The sequence below is a fragment of the Aristolochia californica genome, unplaced genomic scaffold (genome assembly GCF_029961685.1).
Source record: "Aristolochia californica isolate CCGP_79_NKW_82.1479 unplaced genomic scaffold, dmAriCali1.0.hap1 SCAF_11, whole genome shotgun sequence".
NCBI lineage: Eukaryota > Viridiplantae > Streptophyta > Magnoliopsida > Piperales > Aristolochiaceae > Aristolochia > Aristolochia californica.
Genome location: NW_027181782.1, coordinates 34,240,792 through 34,260,313, shown reverse-complemented (window position 1 = coordinate 34,260,313; position 19,522 = coordinate 34,240,792). Strand labels below are relative to the sequence as shown.

The following is a 19,522-nucleotide window of genomic DNA, read 5'->3' as shown; positions in this document are numbered from 1 at the left end:
TGAATTGACAAATGGATCCTTTACGAACTTCCCCATTAGTCTAAAATTACTTGAATGCCCATGCCCTCAAGAGTCAATTACTTAATTAATCATCTAATAAATCAATTTTTCATATTATTAAGAGAGAGGAAAAACATTATAAATAAATCATTATTTTTATTTGGTTATTTAATTTATTATAATAATTAGCTTGAATTTAAATATCATAATTTCTTGTATCGACAAGTGCATTTTGTAGCAAATAATATGTATCATTATTATAAAATTATTAAAAATATAAAATTCTCTTAGAAACTAACTCAAAATCAGATCCATATTAAATAAAAATTACATATATATATATATATATTATTGGAAATAATTTAAATAAAAATAATTGTTAAATGAAAGGGTAATTTAGTCACTAAAAGTTACACTTAACGTAATTAAATATTATATAACTGACGTGGAAAATCGGTCCGATTTGGGGATATCTGGACGACAGGACGAGCATGTGCTTCAATGGTCCGAAGACCATTTCATTTGGGAGACTCTCAGTCAAGCACGGCTGCACGAGAGTAAAAAGTTTGACCGCATTGACCACCCGTCAAAACTTTTTTCTCCCAGTCGAAGACCTTCCAATTTCCGAATCCGACCTAAATTATACGGATCCGTTTGCCGGACCCACCGGCATTGGGAACTCGCCCCAACTCGCCTTGTTATTATCCCTAGTTGAAATTTATATATATTTAAATATTTAAATATTATTATTTATTAATTAGTATGAGTTATTGATAATATGTTATTATATTATATTAAAAGTGAATTAATTTAATTTAAAATTAAGAGAAAAAATATTTTCCTTAAGAAAATGGATTAATTTAAATAAGATAAACAAAATTAAAAGTGATATTTACATAGCTTAAGATTTAAATTTCCACTTTCCATGTGAATTGAGACATTCTTACATAGATATTATAATTTATAACTAAAATGAACTTCAAAATTTAATATTTAAATTATTTAAATTTTAAACTAAATTATAAAAATTAATGAATTTTATTATTATATACTTCTAAATTATAGTCTTTTTTATTTTATAAATTAAATTAAATATTGTATTGTCAATAATAGATTTCACAAATTTAGCTGGATCCACTCATTCCACATGATTGTCTTAAATTGTCACACCCGGTTGGATTCACCGATCGAAGATTTGTGTATATCGGCTTTGCCACGTTTCTTGTCGAAAACGGGAAAGTTCCCGATCCAATTTTAATATTTTTCAACCTTGTCAATTGAGATACAAAAGTTAAACAATCGAAAGAGGTGAAACTTGGGCTTAATAATTAAAATTTTACACACTTAAAACTTAGCAGAGGTCAACTAAGAACACAACATTATTTTATTTCTACAAGAAAAATGAAATTACATGCAACACAAATGAGGAAAAATTAATTTATTATATTATATTATATATATATATATGTATGCACAGTTGATCTAATACGAAATATCATTTGGTGCAAAACATGCAAAATGATTATCTCAACCTTCAGATCATGATCGGACGGTTGAGATAGTAGTTTCACATGTTTTGCACCAAATAGTTTTTCATATTAAATCAACTCTTTATAAATATATATATATATATATAATAGTAGTAATTTAATTCCATCGATTCACATGATGCAATTTTGCAATTAATAGGGATAATTTGCCTTAAGAAACATTAAATAAACATAATTTTTTTGGTAAAATCCTCATCTTTATAGTGGTTTAAATATACTTTCCCTTGACCAAGATAAGTAGTGGATCCAAAATTGACTTTTTTTAATATATTTTACTATTCTTTTAGTTGTTTGACTCAAATAGGGGCTTGAGTCAAGTTGAACAAATATAACAAGAAATCTCCTAACAAATTAACCAATTTTCCTTCGTTAAATAGGGTCCAAGGCCCATCCCAAAATGACTAGTAACTTAAGAAAACATCTTCTGCCAACTAATAAACTCATAATCTTTGATCTCACTAATCCATGTGGGACTATTCCTTAACACTCTCCCTCACGTGTAGGCATGTGGATAATTTGGGTGGAATGCTCACATACGAGTACTTACTCTAATACCATGTTAAACTGGGTCCAATGCCCATTCCAAAATAACTAGTCAATTACGAAACCTCTTTTGTCAACTAATAAACTCAATCTCTTTGATCTCATTGATCCATGTGGGATTATTCCTTAACACCCCTCATTATAAGAATCCCCGACACAAGTAGCCCCTCTAATTGTGAATTAAAGGGCTTGCTACTTTTGTCAAATGTTTGATCTACATAAGCTTGAATTTTCAGGCAATCGATATAGTGACATGTGTCAAGACTTCCCCACATGTCATGTGTCACTTAGGACACACCCACTTATCATAAAGAGTCACACTTCCACAAGTCTTTACATGGATTACTTGGAACTTATCATAAGGTGCCAATAAGGACCTACAACTTTGGTACACCCATCATGTCACACTACTAATCAAATTCAGCTCATGCCTTTTGTAGATGTAATTCAAATGGTGTATATCCATGTTAAAGTTGATCCAAATTCATTTTAGAACAACTAAACGACTTTTCATGATACTAACCTATCCAGGTTTATTCTCACAAACACTTCCATTGCATCCAGACCCCCCTCAAATACTTAGTATATGTGAGATGTCACAAATATTTAGATGGGGAACAAATTGAGCTCAACTTTATATTAATGTGAACATCTTATTCTAATACTATATAAAAGTTAGGTTAAAATCCATCTCAAATGATGAATTAAAGTTAGAAAATCCTTTTCTTAACACATAATCTCACAGATTATTCCCAAGATTCCAGCTAATTCGCAACAGATGTCTAGCCACTTACGCTAAGTAACATGTCGCATTAAAAGATTATCATGAAAAGACAAACTCGTATTTTGGGTGGGAGAGAGAGGAAACACAAAGACAACAAAAAAAGAAGAAGCCAAAATTAACAAAATTAATTTGCACCGTACTCCATCTTCATCCAAGTGCCTTAGTCTAAAGCAAAATTAAAGAACTGTCACAAGAAACTCACTCCTCCTAACATCTTCCACTAAGCCCAAAAGGTTTAGGGTAGCCCTTAGACTAACCCTTTGCCACCTTTTGCTAATATTGGTCCTCTTGCTTTGCCTAAGTGCTTCTCTTTACAAAAAAGTATGTATTTACATGCAACCAAAATAATGACACATGTCAAAGTTTCGTCACAAGTCACATTTCATTGGCCAAAATCATATCAGTCCTAACTTTCATATGCACTACTTAGGACACACCCACTTATCATAAAGTGTGTATAAGAATTGCCAATTACACAAAGTCTTTACATGGGTTAGTTAGAACTAGGCCGCTTTCATTAGGTGCCAATAAGTACTCAACATCTCCTTACGCCCATCATGTCACACTACAACCCTCCGTGGCCGCCCTCCGAATTGAGCTATCGAAATTTGTCGAGTAGCATTGCCTTTCTAAGCTCTCCTAATGCATATGAGTGTGGTCCATACTCTTTTTATATGTTCAAATCGTGTCGTGTGGTGTTAAAGTTAGGTCTAGGTTTATTCCAAAATGACTAACTAAGAGGTCTTGGACCACATAATGCTTCTGTTTACTAACATTTTCCTCGTGTCGAAGGAGAATGAGATGTAAAGAAGGAATAAACTAAGTCGGAGAAGATAGATATTTTGCTCTAATACCATATTGAAATCAATTCTACAAAGACTAACTACAAAGTGAAAGTTGGATTTTCTGAATCACAATTTAAGCAAGTTAAATCAGATTTTAGACTAGGCGAGTCAAGTTGTAGAGAAAGACTGAGTTAATTATTTCCCATACGGTTCTATCCAAAGCTTTTTCCTCTTTATTCCTGCATGCCGGCAGGAAACCCGACACCTTCAGCAGTTTGCTTTATGCTGCTGCTACAGTGATCTACAATCATTTTGGATCAGAGGAAGGAAGCACGACTGCACGATAGGGACGAAAGGAAGAGCTAAGAGAGAAAGAAGAAAAAAGAAAAAGTGGAAAGGAAAGGTTCAAATGTCCCAAGATCAATCTGCAGATGCACCGCTCTTTTATTCAAAAAGGATAAGATAAACTTCTTGTTCGTACTCCCATCTTCTCCGAAGTGCTTGTGCGGTAAGTCTAAAGCGGAATCGATTTTATAATCGTATAATCTGCTCGGAAAATACAGATAGGGTTTTCTGCTTTTTTTGAACTCTGGAAGGATCAATATCTCTGAGTGGGATTCCAACGAGTTTTAGGTCAACGCACAACTCGATCGACATTGACAATATTCGGCAATCATGGGGGATTAGGAACTCTCTTATTTTTCATTACTCTGGTCAATTCCATCTTCGTCGATCGAGTATTCGATCTCCATTATATTCTGCAACAAAGCCAGTGCTAATCATGGGGGAGTATTCGGAACTCCGTCAACTTTTTCTCAGTTTCAAGTTGATTCCATCTTCTTCCTTTTCATCGATGGAGCACTGAATCTCCATTTCTGTAACAAAGCCAGTTTTCTGGGACTTCCCGGACGGTGCCGTCGATAATTCGAAGACACGTTTTAAGTCAGGATGAGCCAAACGGGCACGTGTTGAAGTCAGGATGGGCCTAACAAAGAATGTGGTTTCGGGGCTTGAGATAATGAAAGCAACGGGGGGCCCACGTGAAGTGGAGAGTAGTGAGTTTTGGGTTTGTTAGTTATGTCAAATCGGACAGAGATGGATATCTAGAAAGATGAGAAAAAAGATGAAAGCGCATGATATGAGTAAAGTTGATAGAGAAAGGAAATAAAGTTACAGGATATTTTTAATTTTTTTTTAAATAATTTTTTTTTTTTAGAAGGAAAAATTAATTACAATTTTTAGGGTTTTTAGATTAAAATTAAATTTAGGTTAAATTTTTACTTAATCAAATTCAAACAGATCAAGTAAAGAGTCAGATCCAACCCTTAATATTCTGGATGAGTGGGCCTAATTCACAACGAGTCCCAATTCGATTCAATAGACCCAGCCTAAGTTTTTTGGTGCCCGAGTTGAGTTCGAGTTCTAAGAATGACAGATGTGGCCTCCAACATGTTCTAAGAAAAAATGGGATGCACACAAAATTCAATAAGGGTGGAAAAGCTCAAAGCAGATCACATATCAAATCTCACTTTCCATCGGCCATTCATGTCTGCATTGAAGGTCCAGTTGTTCTCTCTGAGCTGCAGGTATGGCATCTGCAAGAAACTAACTAGATTGAAGCTATCTCAAGCAGAAACAAGCTTAGCAGAAAGAAGACAGAGAAAGCAAACAGAGCACGGCTTGGAAGCAAAGGAAATTGTAAGGAAACTCAAAAAGAACAGCTGCAGAGATGAAAATATCTGTTCATCAACAAAAAAAACAACAATGACATTCATCGTTCTGCACATCATGATAGCAGGAAATGAAACGTAAACCCAAAAAGATTGTTTCAAGCCGCACCTTCTCAAACACTTCATAACCTACTTTGAAACGTACATCTTGGTCACTCTTGAAATCAAGTACGCTCCAGCTGAGTTCAGCTGCTCCTATTGTTTTTTTCTGTCCAACAGAGAGACAAATGGAATAAGAGAAATCAAGTTATCCACTGGTCTACCACATTATTATCTGTGCAACAGAAAGAAAAAAGGGGTAGTCATAGAAATCACACTGTGCACAAATAGGATGGAAAGGCAAAACTCCCTCTCGGTGATAAGCTTATTATTCAAGACTTGCATCAGATATTCATGGATCAAGTGTTCTCAAATTCACTCAGCTTGTTTTATGTCACTTCAACTTTTTCCTACCAAGAAGCTGGTCCATAAAGTAAAATTAAGGTGCATGTTGTCACCATAGCAAGCCAATAACTGATCAGACCGCCACAACAGCTCCTGGAGAAGTCAAAATAACCATCAGCTCCTCTGCTACTGGCACATTTCTCAAGGTTCACACTACAAGTTGGATACTAAAAGATTTTAGAACCCTAGAGGATCATATGTGTTGACAATCAATTGTTTTCCCAATGCTTGAAAGGGTAGCATTTGAAAAGTAATCAAATGATGTTCAGAGGAAGACCAACATCTTATCAGGAATTCTGTTACCAAGTTTCTTTTGACCATATTGCATTCCCTATGTGACTTGTAATGAAATATGCTAAAGTTCCTTTTACTAGTGGGAGTCTTGCTAGGCAGTCAAAGGGTTTATTCATGGAGAGTCACATTTCAAAATGGTGCAAGTTGTGTACATTTTGACCCAAGGACTATATTACCTAACCTGAAAAAGGAAAAATAGTTAGGCCAGAGACTTTTAATTCAGTGGGGTTCAGAATTGAGGTCAGGCTAACCAGACCTGAAATAAAGGCACACATTTTGTGGTCATGTGATATCATACTAGTCTGCCCCACCATTTTCCAAGAAAAAAAAAAAAAAGGTTATGTATTTCATATACATTACGGATAATGTGTTTAGGAATACTATAACCAGCAACTAATGCATCACACAGTTCTCACTCATGGAAATTTACCATAAAGATAATAATGCATGCATGTGCCGTGACAAAAATCTACATGAAAAAAAAAAAAAAGCAATCTAGATCTTCCACCAAGAGAACCTTAACCTGGATTATATGGGTTAGAGTCGCAATAATTCAAAATTTCTTTCTGCGTGTCCTCAAAATTTTATAATGTTTCAAACAATAAAAACTTGCAATAAGAGCATGATGTTGTCATATACTAATGCAACTAAAATAAAACAGAGAGATAGATGGTCCTCTAGACAATGACAATTCCCACAACAAGTGAAATTGTAAAACTGAACTGCATGAGAGGTGAAATGGAAAAAAGTGAAATTACATAACTACAGGAAAGAAACAACTAAGAGTAGATTTTGTCCAGACAACGGCATTTACATCTGATGCTGGCAGAGAAGTAAATATAAAATTTCATTACCTTTTTTTTACTACAAGCAAGAGCAATTTCATTCTTGTTGAAGTCATTAAAATAAGACTTTTAAAAATTTATCCTAGGAATTATCCCAGATAAGCTATAAGTTCAGTTCAAGACAGTTATATGGCACTTGCAAGAAAATATAAACTAGATCCCAAACTGTTGGATTTTTAAAGGATGAGAAGACCAACCTCCTTTAGTTTGTCATCAACATCTAATCTCCCCTTGACATTTAAGCTCACAAATCCATTTGATGAAATTTGAAATGCCTTCTTTCCACGTAAAGAATATTTGATTTTCTTGTCTTGATCATACCATATCCCAGCACCAACACTGGCAGAAAACTATCAAACACTAATAGTCTAACGTAAGAGACAGATGGATCCACATTTAATATTTTTCTGAATGTTCAGACGAACCCCAATATTCCAACATAGAAAAGTGAAGGACTCAAAAATGATACCCTACCTCCGGATAGAAGTTGCGAAATATCAGAGCTAAAGAACTCGGAGCACCAACATTTGTATCAAGCTCTCCATGCACCTGCCATAAGTAAATCCAAGCACAAGTGACACATTCATCCAATCCATCCACTGACTATAACTACTGATTTCTACGAAAATTTTCAACAGCTCCCACCGGTGGGATAAAAAAGGGTAATTACAGAAACAACTCGGAAAGGAATAGAACAGTTACAATCACACAAAAGGCTCGGGCAAATCTGGAGCTATGTAGCTCAATGATAGTTGATCCGCAGTACAGTTACTACTTCACTACGTTCTATATCTATCTCAGTAAATAATTGTAGCTGCTAACGCTCACAAATTTACACGAGAGTCAACCCCACTAAACATCAATGACAGCTGTACACCAAATGAGTGCCCATTTCGAGCATTTTAAATTCTCAATTTCTTATTAAAAAAGGAAGCAAGCCCGTAGTTTCTCAGGAAGATAAAAGGAGAATGGGAGAGAGACCTGGCAGTGGATATTGGAATCGACAGGTATTTTCTCCTTGGCGTGAATTCGGAGGGCTCTGGAATCGCTATCGTATCGCAGAGAAGTTTGCATTTTCTGAAAGAAGTACAGAAGCCCTAAACCCGCCAAATCTGTAACAAAGAACTGTGTTGAACCTCTCAAGGATTATCTTTTCCCCGCCGTCTTGGGGAAACCGGAGACCGACCGCTAACGAGACTCGCAAAGTGACGGTAGCGATTGACTGTTCCTTTATAGGGTTTGTTTGGAACCAACGAAAAAAGAAGAACAGACAAAAATAAAAAATTAACTATTATAATCCTAAAAACATTTAGTAAAAAAAGAATTTAATTATTATTTTTTTATTAAATATTTTTAAAAATAATAATGATCAAATTTTTATTTTCTAATTTTTTCCAGAGTTCCAAAGAGACCCTTAAAAGCTCAAGCCATCAGGATAATGGATTTAGGTCCAATTAGGTCACCTACTTCAAACAGTTTTCCTCATGTAAGATCTAGAAAATGCTTTAAACAAATAATTGAGGCAAAAACCCATCCTCTTGATTTAATAAAACAGAGGTGGGCATTCCATCAAGAGGTATATCCATCCTACATAAAACAGAGATACGTCAGTTAATGGCCAGAACCTCTCAAACTTTTTGCAGTTTCTGTAAGGTTTCATTATGCCCACTGGATCTGCCAAATGACAACGGGTTACACTGGATTCGCTTGGATTTCCAGAAGGCCAACCCCTGTATCACAGAGAAAAGTTTCTAACAGCAACTCGGCGGCCAGAAACAGAAGAGCTTATAAAAAACCAAGAGATGCTACTTTGGGAGCTAACTTTCGTATGTTGAGATCCACTGTGAAGTTTCTCAAAATAAAACAAAATTCCTACCTCCATGTTCTCAACAAGGATCACATACAGATAATGTAAATTAGAAATTCGTTAGATATTGTCAATGATGTCGAGCAGATCATCGATGTCCTGTTTCAGGGCTGTAAGTTTTTGCTGGAGGGCGGCAACCCGATTCTCAATGTCGCGACCATTGACCTTCTTCTCGTAGGAATCGACCACGGTTATGTGTTTCAGCATCAGCTTTTCTTGCATCTCCTTCTCCTTGGAGATCAGCTCCTCCACCTGCAGCCAAAGAATGAGCTCCATAAACATCACCAAACGAGTAATGCGAAAAAAAAAAAATGGTTGGCTAAAGAGGGAAAAATACTCTTCTGAGAGCCGTAATAGAAGTAAGAACCAGTAAAGATAAAATGTGAGAACATTTAAAAAACCTTTGGCCAGATTGAAGTAGCCTGGGGTGAAGTTTGCAGGAACCCCACCAAGGGTCTCAACTCTTTGGCATGTTCTTTCAAAGAGGCATCGGCAGCTTTGCGAAGTGCTTTACAAGTTTGAACATCTCCAGTCCGAGACAGTTCTCGCAAGGATGCCTCCAGCTTATCATGGATGGATAGACAGTGATAAACTATCTTCTGAATCTGCTGAACTGTTGCTCGCATCTACACTCATGACATAGTATAAGCTGAGTATATAATCTTCAAAAATATTTGGCATTTACAAACGAATGTACTCAATGAGCAGAAGAAAAGTGGTGCAACTTTACGTACCTCTTCCAATTGTAATTTTGCCAAATAAGAAGGGGATGACCTTGAAATAGACAAGTCAGAATGCACATAAACGATACATGTAACAAACAGTAGGAAGATGCCTATAATCAACATAAATGGCTCCTGAAGCAGTGCCAGGCTGTTGAATTTGTAGTAGACCTGTGATCCAAAAAAAAAATTGATGAGCTTCCATTAAATGATTAAGGAATTCACATATTGGGCATCTCGCCAGATGACAAAGTAGAGGAGGTAGGAGTGTCTAGTGTAAGCTCATGGGTTCAAGTGTCATCAGGGTATCAGGTGGGGGAATATATGTAAATCAACACTTACAAAGAAAAGAAATCCAACGAAAAACTGTGTAACAGGAGGTCAGCAGATGTCACAACAAATATGTGAACTAAACTACACCCACTTCAAATTGTTCCAAAAATTATCAAATAAGAGAGAGAGAGCAGTCTGCTGCCAGCAAAACAAAATCAAGTTGCACAATTATTAGTTGTCCACTTTCAGGTACTAATCTCCATGTTTCCAGCAAGTTTCAAGCAAGTATTGTGAGACATTACAGCAATTGATTATACGTCACCCTCTAAAGAAGTTGAAATCAAGCAGATTGATTCTAATGGAACAATCATATAACTCTTGACAGCATGCACATCCGCACCCATGATGATGATAAGCTTATTTGGAGGATGATGATAGTAGAAAATTCAGTTTCCTCAGCATTTAGCCTTAAGGGCTGGCAGATCCCCCAACATCATGAAGCTGCTATTGCATGGAGATTATCAGGGCCTCCCATAATTCTCTTCTTCATGTGGAGTGCCATGCTCGACAAGATTCTTACAGCTGTAACCTTAGAAGAAGGGACAACAATATCCCACTCAGCCAATGTGTACCAGGGAAGAGAGTGTAGACCACATTCTTGTTCACTGCCCCTTTGCTCGGCAAGTTTGGATGCATTTGCTAAACAAAATTGGGCTCTCTCTCTGTATTCCAAGCAGTCTCACTCAGCTCTGCCACAGGGGGAAAGGGACTAGGCTGCCAATGTTGGGAACGCTCCTCCTCTCCTCTTGCACTGCCCACATTCTGTAGTCTTTGGCTTGAGAGGAATAAGCGGAGGTTTCACAACAGGCACTCCTCTTTTGAGGAAGTAATTGGAAGGATTCATGGCACTTGCTTGGATCAGCACCCAAGATGCGTTTTCCAGCCTTTGTGGTAGCTCTATTAAGGAAAACTGGAAGTTGCTGGTGCAAATGTCCAAAACAAAGGTAACTGCCACGAGGTCATAAACTTTGACAGCACACTTGCTTTTAAGAACCACGAGGCGGTCATTCTGGCCTCCTACTCTGGCCCATTAGGTGTTCAAGACTCAACCATCGCCAAACTCCAGGCTCTCAGGCACAGTTTCATCATCTTCAAAGATCACTTTGGCAGCAACTTATGGATTGAAGGGGATTCTAGTTCTGTTATTGGGTGGTGCTCCAAACCTTCCGAGCTGCCATGGAGTTTTAGGCCTTGTTTTCATGAGATTATTGATGTATCTCTTCTTTTAATTGTGTTTGGCATCATGTCCCTTGATCAGCCAACTCATTGGCTGATTCTCTTGCTAAACAAGGGATTGCCTTCTAATCTCTCGTTGTCACAAGCCCCCCTTCTGTTTAGCTAGCTGTAATTTGTTCTTTGGCTCCTATCTTGAATCAAATCTACTTTTCTCAAAAAAAAAAAAACAAAAAAACAAAAAAAAAGGAATAATCATATAATGAATTCAGTTACTTCAAACATGAAATCTACAGAATACCAGCCACGAACGCTTTTACAACACCTAACACCTAGCCCGTGCTTCAGGGAAATGTTTTGAATTTGTACCTGAAAATATTGATTATGCTCTGGCACAACATTACTTTTCTGTAGCACAAACACAGGTCTCCCTGTAATATCAAGATGCGAGTATTTTATCTGCAATGAAATCAAACTGTTAACGCATGCAGCAATTCTGTCATATAGCACGGACCAATATCAGAATTTCAGAACTGTATAACTTAAATGCACACTCAAACTATTCTGGGAGAAAAGAATTGTACCTCTTGCCACTGTTTTGTAGGGAATGGAACGGACACTGAGATATCCATTGATCCTTCTGGCAACACAACCTACAGGCATAGAGTTTCATCCCAACCATACAGTACATTTAAATGCTATAATAAAAATATTTATTATTTATTTGATTCACCTAGCAAAAGGAATTGTACCTTCACCAACATGCATGTGAACATGGCAAGTGTGTACTATAACAAATTCAGGCATCAACATATTGATTCCATTAAGTTGGCTCACAACTTTGTGAAAAGTAATTGAACAAACTTTTATGTTAATTTTTCATTGGATTTTTTACATTCATGAAAAGTTAAAGCATTAGGAATAACTGTAAAATGTGAAGAGTAAAGCCAACTTTAAATACAATCTAATTTTTCCTGTCTCTACAACTAGTAAATGTTTAGACATCGGCAAAGGAAAATAAGTTATTACAAAAGGAAAGTAATAGGATATACAGCTTCTCTCCATGAAATACAGCTTCTATTATTCCATCCACACCAAAATCCTAATTTGTGTAACATGGAAGAAGGGTAAGTTCATCACTTTAGTCATCTCATGGATATGGAGAAGAAAAAGGGGGTGGCAGAGTATGAAGGTGCTTCTAGGTGGAATGAGAAGAGACGAGGAGCTAACAGGTGGCATGATGGAGCAGTTGCCAACTACGGAGGCACCGGTGGTAGCCAACAAAACGGCAGCAACAGCTGGTGATCAGAGTCAGCAACCAAGGACAGAAATAAGAGGGAAAGGCAAAAAGTTGGCAACTTGAATATCTGTTATGTGCATGGAAAGGACCGGTGGTTGCAGCAAGAGAAGAGTGGAGTAAAGATAGATTAACCTTGCTGAGCATCTTTCTTATCTTCAAACACCCAAGACTAAAAGAATTTTCTATGGTATTTAAAATAAAAGAGAGAAAATTGACCACAAAAAGAAAGTGTTATCCTTATGACAAACCATCAAAATTTATCCATTTAACTTGTTATTTAGTGTGTATAGCTATTAAGTATGACAAGCAGTTACCTTTACAATCAGGCTGTTTATGACCACTTCATCCATAGGGCAACCAAGAGAGATATTAAGATAACGTTTTCCTTCGGATTGAAATAAAAAGTCTTGGAGTGGCAGACCATAGCCAATAGTGAATGATGTGTGCCAACCACCAAACATCGGATACCGGGGTTCAATTTCCAGTTCAGTCTGCAATGAAAAATACAAGAACAAACCAGTAAACCTCAGAATATCAGCACCCAGTACCACTTTCATATTCCTTGTTCATCAGTATATAGATAGATGGACAGTTTCAAAGATAAAAAATTCCCAGAAGGAAAAATGATTTACCTTTCTAGAATCACCCCACAGGTGAGAAGTAGAAATATTTCCAATATGGTCTCTATAATAGACAGAATGTGCTCTTGGAGGCAGTCTTGCCGTAAGAAATCTAAATGATGATGCCCCCCTGAGGCTTGACCTAGTTTGATAGTCAAACCTGTAACAGAAGAGAGAGCAAAATGGTCAAAGAAGACAAGATCAACTATGATAATATAGAAGCAAACAGACAAAAACTTGAACAAACCTGGAAAATCCACCTTTGAGATGAGCACCCCCATGGATAAGATTGTAATGTTCAGTGATCTGTACATTTCCCCAGTGTGAGATTTCAATCTCCCTCACTAACTCCTGAGCCACTGCAAATGGCTGATTGTTTTCAAAATGAACAATTATTGGGTTGTATGAAAATGAAGGAACATTCTCAAAGGGACCATATTTGATCTCTTTATCTACAATCTTGCTGTTCGGAAGCTTTGTAAATGATTCAACTCTTGGACTTGGCACCTTTACACTGAGTGACTGGAATTTCACTTCATATGGAGAAAGATACACAGCACTATCCTGGAATAAGACCAATTGAACATCGGCTTGGGTAATTTCCTTGGGAAACGGCTGGAGCAAATGTGTGAAAACTGAAAAAATATCCAACAACAAACTGTCGCTCTTTTCCAAGTCCTTAAGTAAAGATACTGAATAGAATGTCAAATTTGGAGGCATTCCTTCAGGCTGGACCATCTCAATGGGAAGATTGGAAGAGGATCCTTTTGTTTTCCCTTTGCCTTCATTATTTGAAGCTGATAAGTATGCCAAATGTTTGGCTTGGAAATCAGGGATCGCCAACAAAAGCTCTGATGCCTTAGCAGGTCCTGCATTTTCAACCTTGAAGGAAAAGTACTTCAGTCCAATGATTGAACAGCAGATAAACAAGTAATAAAATCACTTGATTTCAATGTTCCATGCAAATAAACAACTTAATAAAAAAAGCCACCCATACAAAGACTGCTTAGTTTTAAACTGGAATAAGATTTTGATGATACAGAAGATCAGGTGTATGTTGACCAAAATTTTGAAAAGAGTAGACCTTGCCCCTCAAATGAGGAGAAGGATCTTACAGTAACATGTTAATGACACACCCAGCACCTTGTGCCCTATCAGTGATAATTAACAAACCTCCAAGACTAAAAGCTAAGCAAAAGAATATAAGGCAAATAGTATCAACAACACTCGCATGAAAGGATAATTTCACAGACGGTATAGTTATCTTCTTCTTGACATCAAAGGTAAGGCTAATGAGAGGGGAGATGGTCATATAAAGAAAAGTTGGTAAGATTTCTAGGAGTTAGATACCTAGATAGAAGAGTTATCAGGAGATATAGAATGCTCCCGCATGAATGAAACCTAGAGTACATCTATAATCAACTGGATCCAATAATATAGCCATTTTATGGGGACAGCAAAGAACATTGAACACTCATTATAGTAACAGAGAAAAATAACATGTAACACGCAAAAAAGAAAAGTCATTGACACCTTTATTGATGATGAAACCCGAATAACATGCGAAGTTAAATCAATCTGCAACCACAAAAACATAGAGTTAGACGCCAACATGAATAAAGTGAACTACTCGAGATTAATCAAAAGAAAACAAAAAAGGCATCGACAGCGGTCTTTACAGAAATTCAAATTCCAACCCACATCGACAGTGATAAATCCAATCACTTGCTGCACCCTCTAGAACTGACTACATTAAGCAATTTATCTGGTTGATTATATCCAACAAAGCGGGACTATACAGTCACTGGTCTGAGATTTATGAACAGAGTGCTCTGAATCCCGCGTCTCCAGCAAGACGTATAAGACCCCTAAGTTATGGTCTCATGCATTGCCGACAGAAAAAAAAAAAACGACCTGGCCGAGAAAATGGTGATAATATACAAACATATACAGATTTTGACGAGGACCTAGCTTGGGATATGTTTCCTTGTCTATATACTCATTAGGCACATCTATGATATTCAAAGACCTACTGGGAATCAATTTTTACACTGTCCTTAGCACAAAGAATAGTCTGGGCAGAAAAACGAAGTTGCAAGGCAAAAGATCGCTCACAAAATTTTCAACAAACGCACAGAAGAATTGCTTTCCGCACTAATTAACTAAAAACAGAAGAACGTCAGATTCTCAAACGGGGAACAAAAAGTGATGGGGTTTGAGGAAGATTGCTGAAAATTTTCACTAACCCGTCGATCGACTTTTGATAGGATCAGATCGGCGCTCGCAGACGACCAGAAAATGGCGATCAAGAAGAAGAGAATGCAAGTGAATCGAGATGCCATATCGGCCCGCACGGAGGACATTTCCTGAAACCTACGCAGTCTAAAACCGAGGTCACTGACTGGAGACTCCACATGACCACGATGGAGCCTCAGAAAAGGACAGTCTAATGTGTACCCTGTGTGTAGTGCGCATCGTGTATACTAAGACATACCCTTCAATATTGTGGAACCTACGAAAAAATAAATAAATAAAATTGATAATTATTATTCCAAAAAATAGTTATAAAAATAGATAATTATCAAATTCTTCCTTTTATTAACTATTTTTTGGAAATTCTCCCTTTTATTAACTATTTTTTGAAATAATAATGATTAAATTCTTTAAAAAAAAGGCATTTGAATCATGTCTTACCTTAAACACATATTAATTCAAATAAAAATTTACCAAACTACACTTATATATAGTCGAGTAATCGGTTAATTAGGTATGAAATAGCCCTTACTCATAAACAATAGATAGGTAATTAGGTAAAATTACCCGATATACTGATAAAATTATCATCCTTAGTCCATTTCAAGGGGGTCGAGTTAGATCTCAAGTTCGGGTTGCAAAACCTTAGGTTAAACAAAACAACTCACCCCACCCTAACCGACTTTTGTGAAAGCACGGTTCATCCGAGTTGGCTTGTATTTAGACCGGTTTGAATTTCTTTTATGGCATGCTCTCCCTCCCTTCCTCCTCACCCTTTTAATATTAAGATATACGACTTATATATGTATATAATAACTAGTAAGTATTTATATACTCTTAATGTTTCAGAAAATAACATATATAAAGAAATTGAACTTTTTCCCCTGGACATCTAAAGATTGCTGACAATACCTGAAACAGTGTCATCCTCTACTGAAAAAAATCTTGGTACTAAATGAAACAAAAACATTCCAGTACTGCTTACTACACCATTCCATCTTTTCAGTTTCATTTTTTCTAACAAGCAAGCTGCACATACTTTTACAAATTCAGAACAAAGATGAATTGTAACATTAGCTTGTAGAATTCAATCCATGAGGATGATGTAACCAATACCTTACAAAAGAATAATATCAAGTGAGAATGACATCTTTTCTACAAAGATCATTGACAACAAAGGGGATTACAGAATTTATATTGATGTATTTCAAGAAATTCAAGTCATGCTACTTTGACACGGATGGTGATAATACTTGTAGAAGCTCCACATTTAGTTCGAAAGTAGCTCCTGGCTGCAAACAGACAGCAACAGGCAAGGAAGATCAGTTCTACTCACAAGGTAATTTGCTCACTAGTTTCCAAGAAATGATACGCAATGAGCAAGTACTTAAGGGTCTGTTTGGAACCCCTAGAAAAGAAAAGAAAATGAAAATTTGACCATTATTATTCCCAAAAATAGTTAGTGAAAATATGATAATGATCAAATTCTCATTTTTTTTTATTTTTTTTTCTTTTCCATGGGGTTTCAAACAGACCATAAAGGAGGGTGGCAATGGTAAAGCATTTTTAAAGCAATGTCAGAGGCAACAAAATGGGCACTTACTGGAATTTCATTCATTCCCTTTTGGCCATATCCAGCTTCAGGAGGCACAATTACAGTCCTCTGGTTTGCAGTTCCCAAAATACCAAGAAAGAAATAACAAGAGACAAGTTGTAATTCAACAGAGAATTATATGTGGTAATTGCAATTTTAATTACAAAAATGTAATATAGCAAATACAAAACTCACCTTTCCTCCTACTTTCATTCCTTCAGCTATTGAGTACATGGCTGGGGGTGGTTTGGGTGCAGCTTGGGCAGAAAAGAGACCATTTGGATTGTCGACATATTCCCGTTTCCTTTCTTTGCCCGGAGGTGCCCCGACCATGAATACATAAGGCTATTTTTTTACATTAATGAAGTGTCAATAATTGATCTACTTCCGCACTTTCTTAATTGGCACCAAGAGAATCTATATTCATCAAAAGTGCGTAAAACTAACAGTGGCCCTTTAATAGATGTAATTTTTAGCATTCCGTAATGCCTAGATGTTCTTAGTTTTGAGTTCATCATTGGTCAACAGCTTATCATGAACAGCTGTTGCCTTAAGGGTGAAGGTAAAGGTTTTTCCTACTTGTATGGAGAAATCCACAACTTCTTATTTTTCATTTTTTAACATAGAAGGATATTTGGAACAATTTAAGTGGTTAAATGAATTAGGGACACTCACTGTTTAACAGGATAGTAATACGAATAATGAACTCTCAACTGTTCAGCTGGAACACCAATTTGAAATCAAAGATTTTTTTATTGACATTCTGCTCATTTTGTACCCAGAAATCATTTAAAATTAAGTGAACAGCTTTATTCCTCAAGCTATGAATGGTTCAGCGGCAGGAAGGCCAAAGATTCATTGTTGATACAGAATATATGGATTTGCCAAATGGAAGTGAAATATTCAAAACATCCGTTAAACATAGAATTTAGATTATTGGAAGATAACCTGTGCAATGATGCGATTTCCAGCCAACAACTTCGATTCTCGACTCGAGATAGCTGTAATACCTCGATATACACAGTCAAAGTGCACCTAAGAAAAAATGAATTAAGAAAATAATGGTGTAGTGAGGTTCTCTTTTCTTGCAAAACAAATTCACTGATTCAAGTGAAGGTTCTGTTCATTTTGCAATAAACAAACCTGGATAGTTGAACCTTTTTCAGCTGTAGGACCCTTGCCCTCAAGAAGATCATAGTACTTCAGTCCATTGGCTTCACCACCAAAATTAAAATTTCAGACATGTAAATATATGCATAATTCAGATACAAAACAAAGATGGGTTAAAATCAAACCAAAAGACAATCTTCTAGCATCCAATTAAATTGGTAGTCCTTAAAATGTCCGAAGTAAGAAATCTCCCTAGCATCTAGTTTCATATCTACTAACATCCAGAGGAAAAAGTAGTCTAGTTTCAATAAGAAATCTCACTAGCATCTAGTTTCACATTTACTGACACCCAGTGGAAAAAGTAGTCTAGTTTCAATCTTTTAAGCCATTCATCCAAGCATCAAGTATCTGACAGGAGGCTGCCTCCGAACTAGAGTGTTAAAAGGCAATAAACTATCCCACCAAATTCTCATTAATTTCTACTAATTCTAACTGAAAATTTTCGGCATGAAATGTCAGAAGAACAGTTCAGCCTCGTAACAAAGCGTTCAAAGGAAGAGGAGCATTTGCCATGTATATCAATGTAGATAGCAAGCTACAATAGTGCATAATAACAGGCCGGCGTCATCCATCAGCATGTCAAAACAAGAAAGGCCCATGTTATCGTGATCTGAATAATATTTTTCTTCTTGAATGAACGTCCACAAACATCCAACTCTTTAAAACAAAAAATCCCGTACTCTAAACCGTTTCAGGCACCCAAAATGAACAAAACACCATAACACATTGCCCAGAACAATAAGCAAATCATCTTTAACACTTGAAATTAGATCCATTCACGAACACCGTAAACACGACCAATGAAATGATTCAAATTGAACTAAAATTAAAAGGTTGAGAAACTAACAACTGGTCTTGTAATCTTCAATAGGGATTGCTTTTCTGTTCCTCCTCTCTCTAGCCAATGAAGCCGGACAAAGAGCAACGAGGCCAAGAGGCAGCACAGCGAACAGAATAATGTATCTTCTTGGACTGGATACTTGCAGGAAAGTTGGGTCGGCATTTTCTCTCGAGAGAAGTTTCGGTGGTGGTAGAGGAGGATGAAGGGCGGAGGCTAATCTTTCCAAGCACTTTATAGAAGCCATGCCGTTGAAACGGGCGAGGAACTAGCGAGAAGATATGGGTGTGGATAAAGCTTTCCGGCACATAAATCTTTGGAAAACGAGTTGAATTACTTAGCGGGAAAATGATTTCCCCGGGTAAAAGACAATATACTGACTAGGGAGAATTTATTCGACCCCAAGGAATTGCCTTTCCTTAGCATCTAATTGGAAAAGAAAGTAAAATTAAGTAAAATTTGTATCACCTCTAATCACAACATTAGTATTAAAAGAAAAGATTAAGAACCAACACCTCTTTTTTATACTTTGGCCTAATGAAGTATGTCACTTGGAGAAAGTAGATCATAATAAAATCAATTTTTAAGTACAATTTATGTAATTAAAATATTTTTATTTAACTAATTTTTATTTTAATATTTTTATTAAAAATTATTTTTCTTCAACCGATTTCCGT

General features: G+C 36.4%; 3 protein-coding genes across 4 annotated transcripts; all 3 read right to left on the bottom strand.

Moving 5' to 3' along the window:
• Positions 1-5,000: 5,000 nt before the first annotated feature.
• Positions 5,001-8,210, bottom strand: LOC137944430 (outer envelope pore protein 21B, chloroplastic-like). Of its 2 annotated transcripts, XM_068790120.1 has the most exons (6): positions 7,957-8,210; positions 7,450-7,524; positions 7,173-7,325; positions 5,846-5,929; positions 5,502-5,600; positions 5,001-5,257 (listed from the first exon to the last, which is right to left on the bottom strand). In XM_068790120.1, exons 1-6 carry the CDS (start codon positions 8,047-8,049, stop codon positions 5,174-5,176), a joined length of 588 nt encoding a protein of 195 aa, XP_068646221.1. In that variant the 5' UTR covers positions 8,050-8,210; the 3' UTR covers positions 5,001-5,173. The 2 variants fall into 2 exon arrangements, with proteins under 2 accessions (XP_068646221.1, XP_068646222.1); XM_068790121.1 differs by lacking the exon at positions 5,846-5,929 and having other exon boundaries at positions 7,957-8,202.
• Positions 8,211-8,760: 550 nt separating this feature from the next.
• LOC137944947 (dolichyl-diphosphooligosaccharide--protein glycosyltransferase subunit 1A-like) lies at positions 8,761-15,401 on the bottom strand. Its single transcript, XM_068790769.1, has 10 exons — positions 15,237-15,401; positions 14,524-14,568; positions 13,238-13,872; positions 13,003-13,150; positions 12,685-12,861; positions 11,655-11,723; positions 11,440-11,529; positions 9,577-9,735; positions 9,244-9,468; positions 8,761-9,094 (listed from the first exon to the last, which is right to left on the bottom strand). Exons 1-10 carry the CDS (start codon positions 15,351-15,353, stop codon positions 8,903-8,905), a joined length of 1,857 nt encoding a protein of 618 aa, XP_068646870.1. The 5' UTR covers positions 15,354-15,401; the 3' UTR covers positions 8,761-8,902.
• An 881-nt stretch (positions 15,402-16,282) lies between these two features.
• Positions 16,283-19,102, bottom strand: LOC137944711 (peptidyl-prolyl cis-trans isomerase FKBP18, chloroplastic). The gene is made up of 6 exons (XM_068790433.1): positions 18,855-19,102; positions 17,981-18,051; positions 17,786-17,872; positions 17,033-17,182; positions 16,847-16,906; positions 16,283-16,535 (listed from the first exon to the last, which is right to left on the bottom strand). Exons 1-6 carry the CDS (start codon positions 19,090-19,092, stop codon positions 16,470-16,472), a joined length of 672 nt encoding a protein of 223 aa, XP_068646534.1. The 5' UTR covers positions 19,093-19,102; the 3' UTR covers positions 16,283-16,469.
• Between the last annotated feature and the right edge of the window lie 420 nt (positions 19,103-19,522).

What these genes read in the sequence shown, in the direction of transcription:
- LOC137944430 (XM_068790120.1), bottom strand. Translation starts at nt 8,049, where the DNA reads ATGCAAACTTCTCTGCGATACGATAGCGATTCCAGAGCCCTCCGAATT. An exon ending in ATTCCAATATCCACTGCCAG is followed by an intron (nt 7,525 to 7,956) that starts GTCTCTCTCCCA and finishes TACTTATGGCAG; the next exon opens with GTGCATGGAGAGCTTGATAC. An exon ending in CTTTATGGACCAGCTTCTTG is followed by an intron (nt 5,601 to 5,845) that starts GTAGGAAAAAGT and finishes TCTGTTGGACAG; the next exon opens with AAAAAAACAATAGGAGCAGC.
- LOC137944947 (XM_068790769.1), bottom strand. Translation starts at nt 15,353, where the DNA reads ATGTCCTCCGTGCGGGCCGATATGGCATCTCGATTCACTTGCATTCTC. An exon ending in GGGTTTCATCATCAATAAAG is followed by an intron (nt 13,873 to 14,523) that starts GTGTCAATGACT and finishes TTTTCCTTCAAG; the next exon opens with GTTGAAAATGCAGGACCTGC. An exon ending in CAAAATTACAATTGGAAGAG is followed by an intron (nt 9,469 to 9,576) that starts GTACGTAAAGTT and finishes TCATGAGTGTAG; the next exon opens with ATGCGAGCAACAGTTCAGCA.
- LOC137944711 (XM_068790433.1), bottom strand. Translation starts at nt 19,092, where the DNA reads ATGGCTTCTATAAAGTGCTTGGAAAGATTAGCCTCCGCCCTTCATCCT. An exon ending in TGAAGATTACAAGACCAGTT is followed by an intron (nt 18,052 to 18,854) that starts GTTAGTTTCTCA and finishes TTGGTGGTGAAG; the next exon opens with CCAATGGACTGAAGTACTAT. An exon ending in GAAATCGCATCATTGCACAG is followed by an intron (nt 17,183 to 17,785) that starts GTTATCTTCCAA and finishes GTAAAAAAATAG; the next exon opens with CCTTATGTATTCATGGTCGG.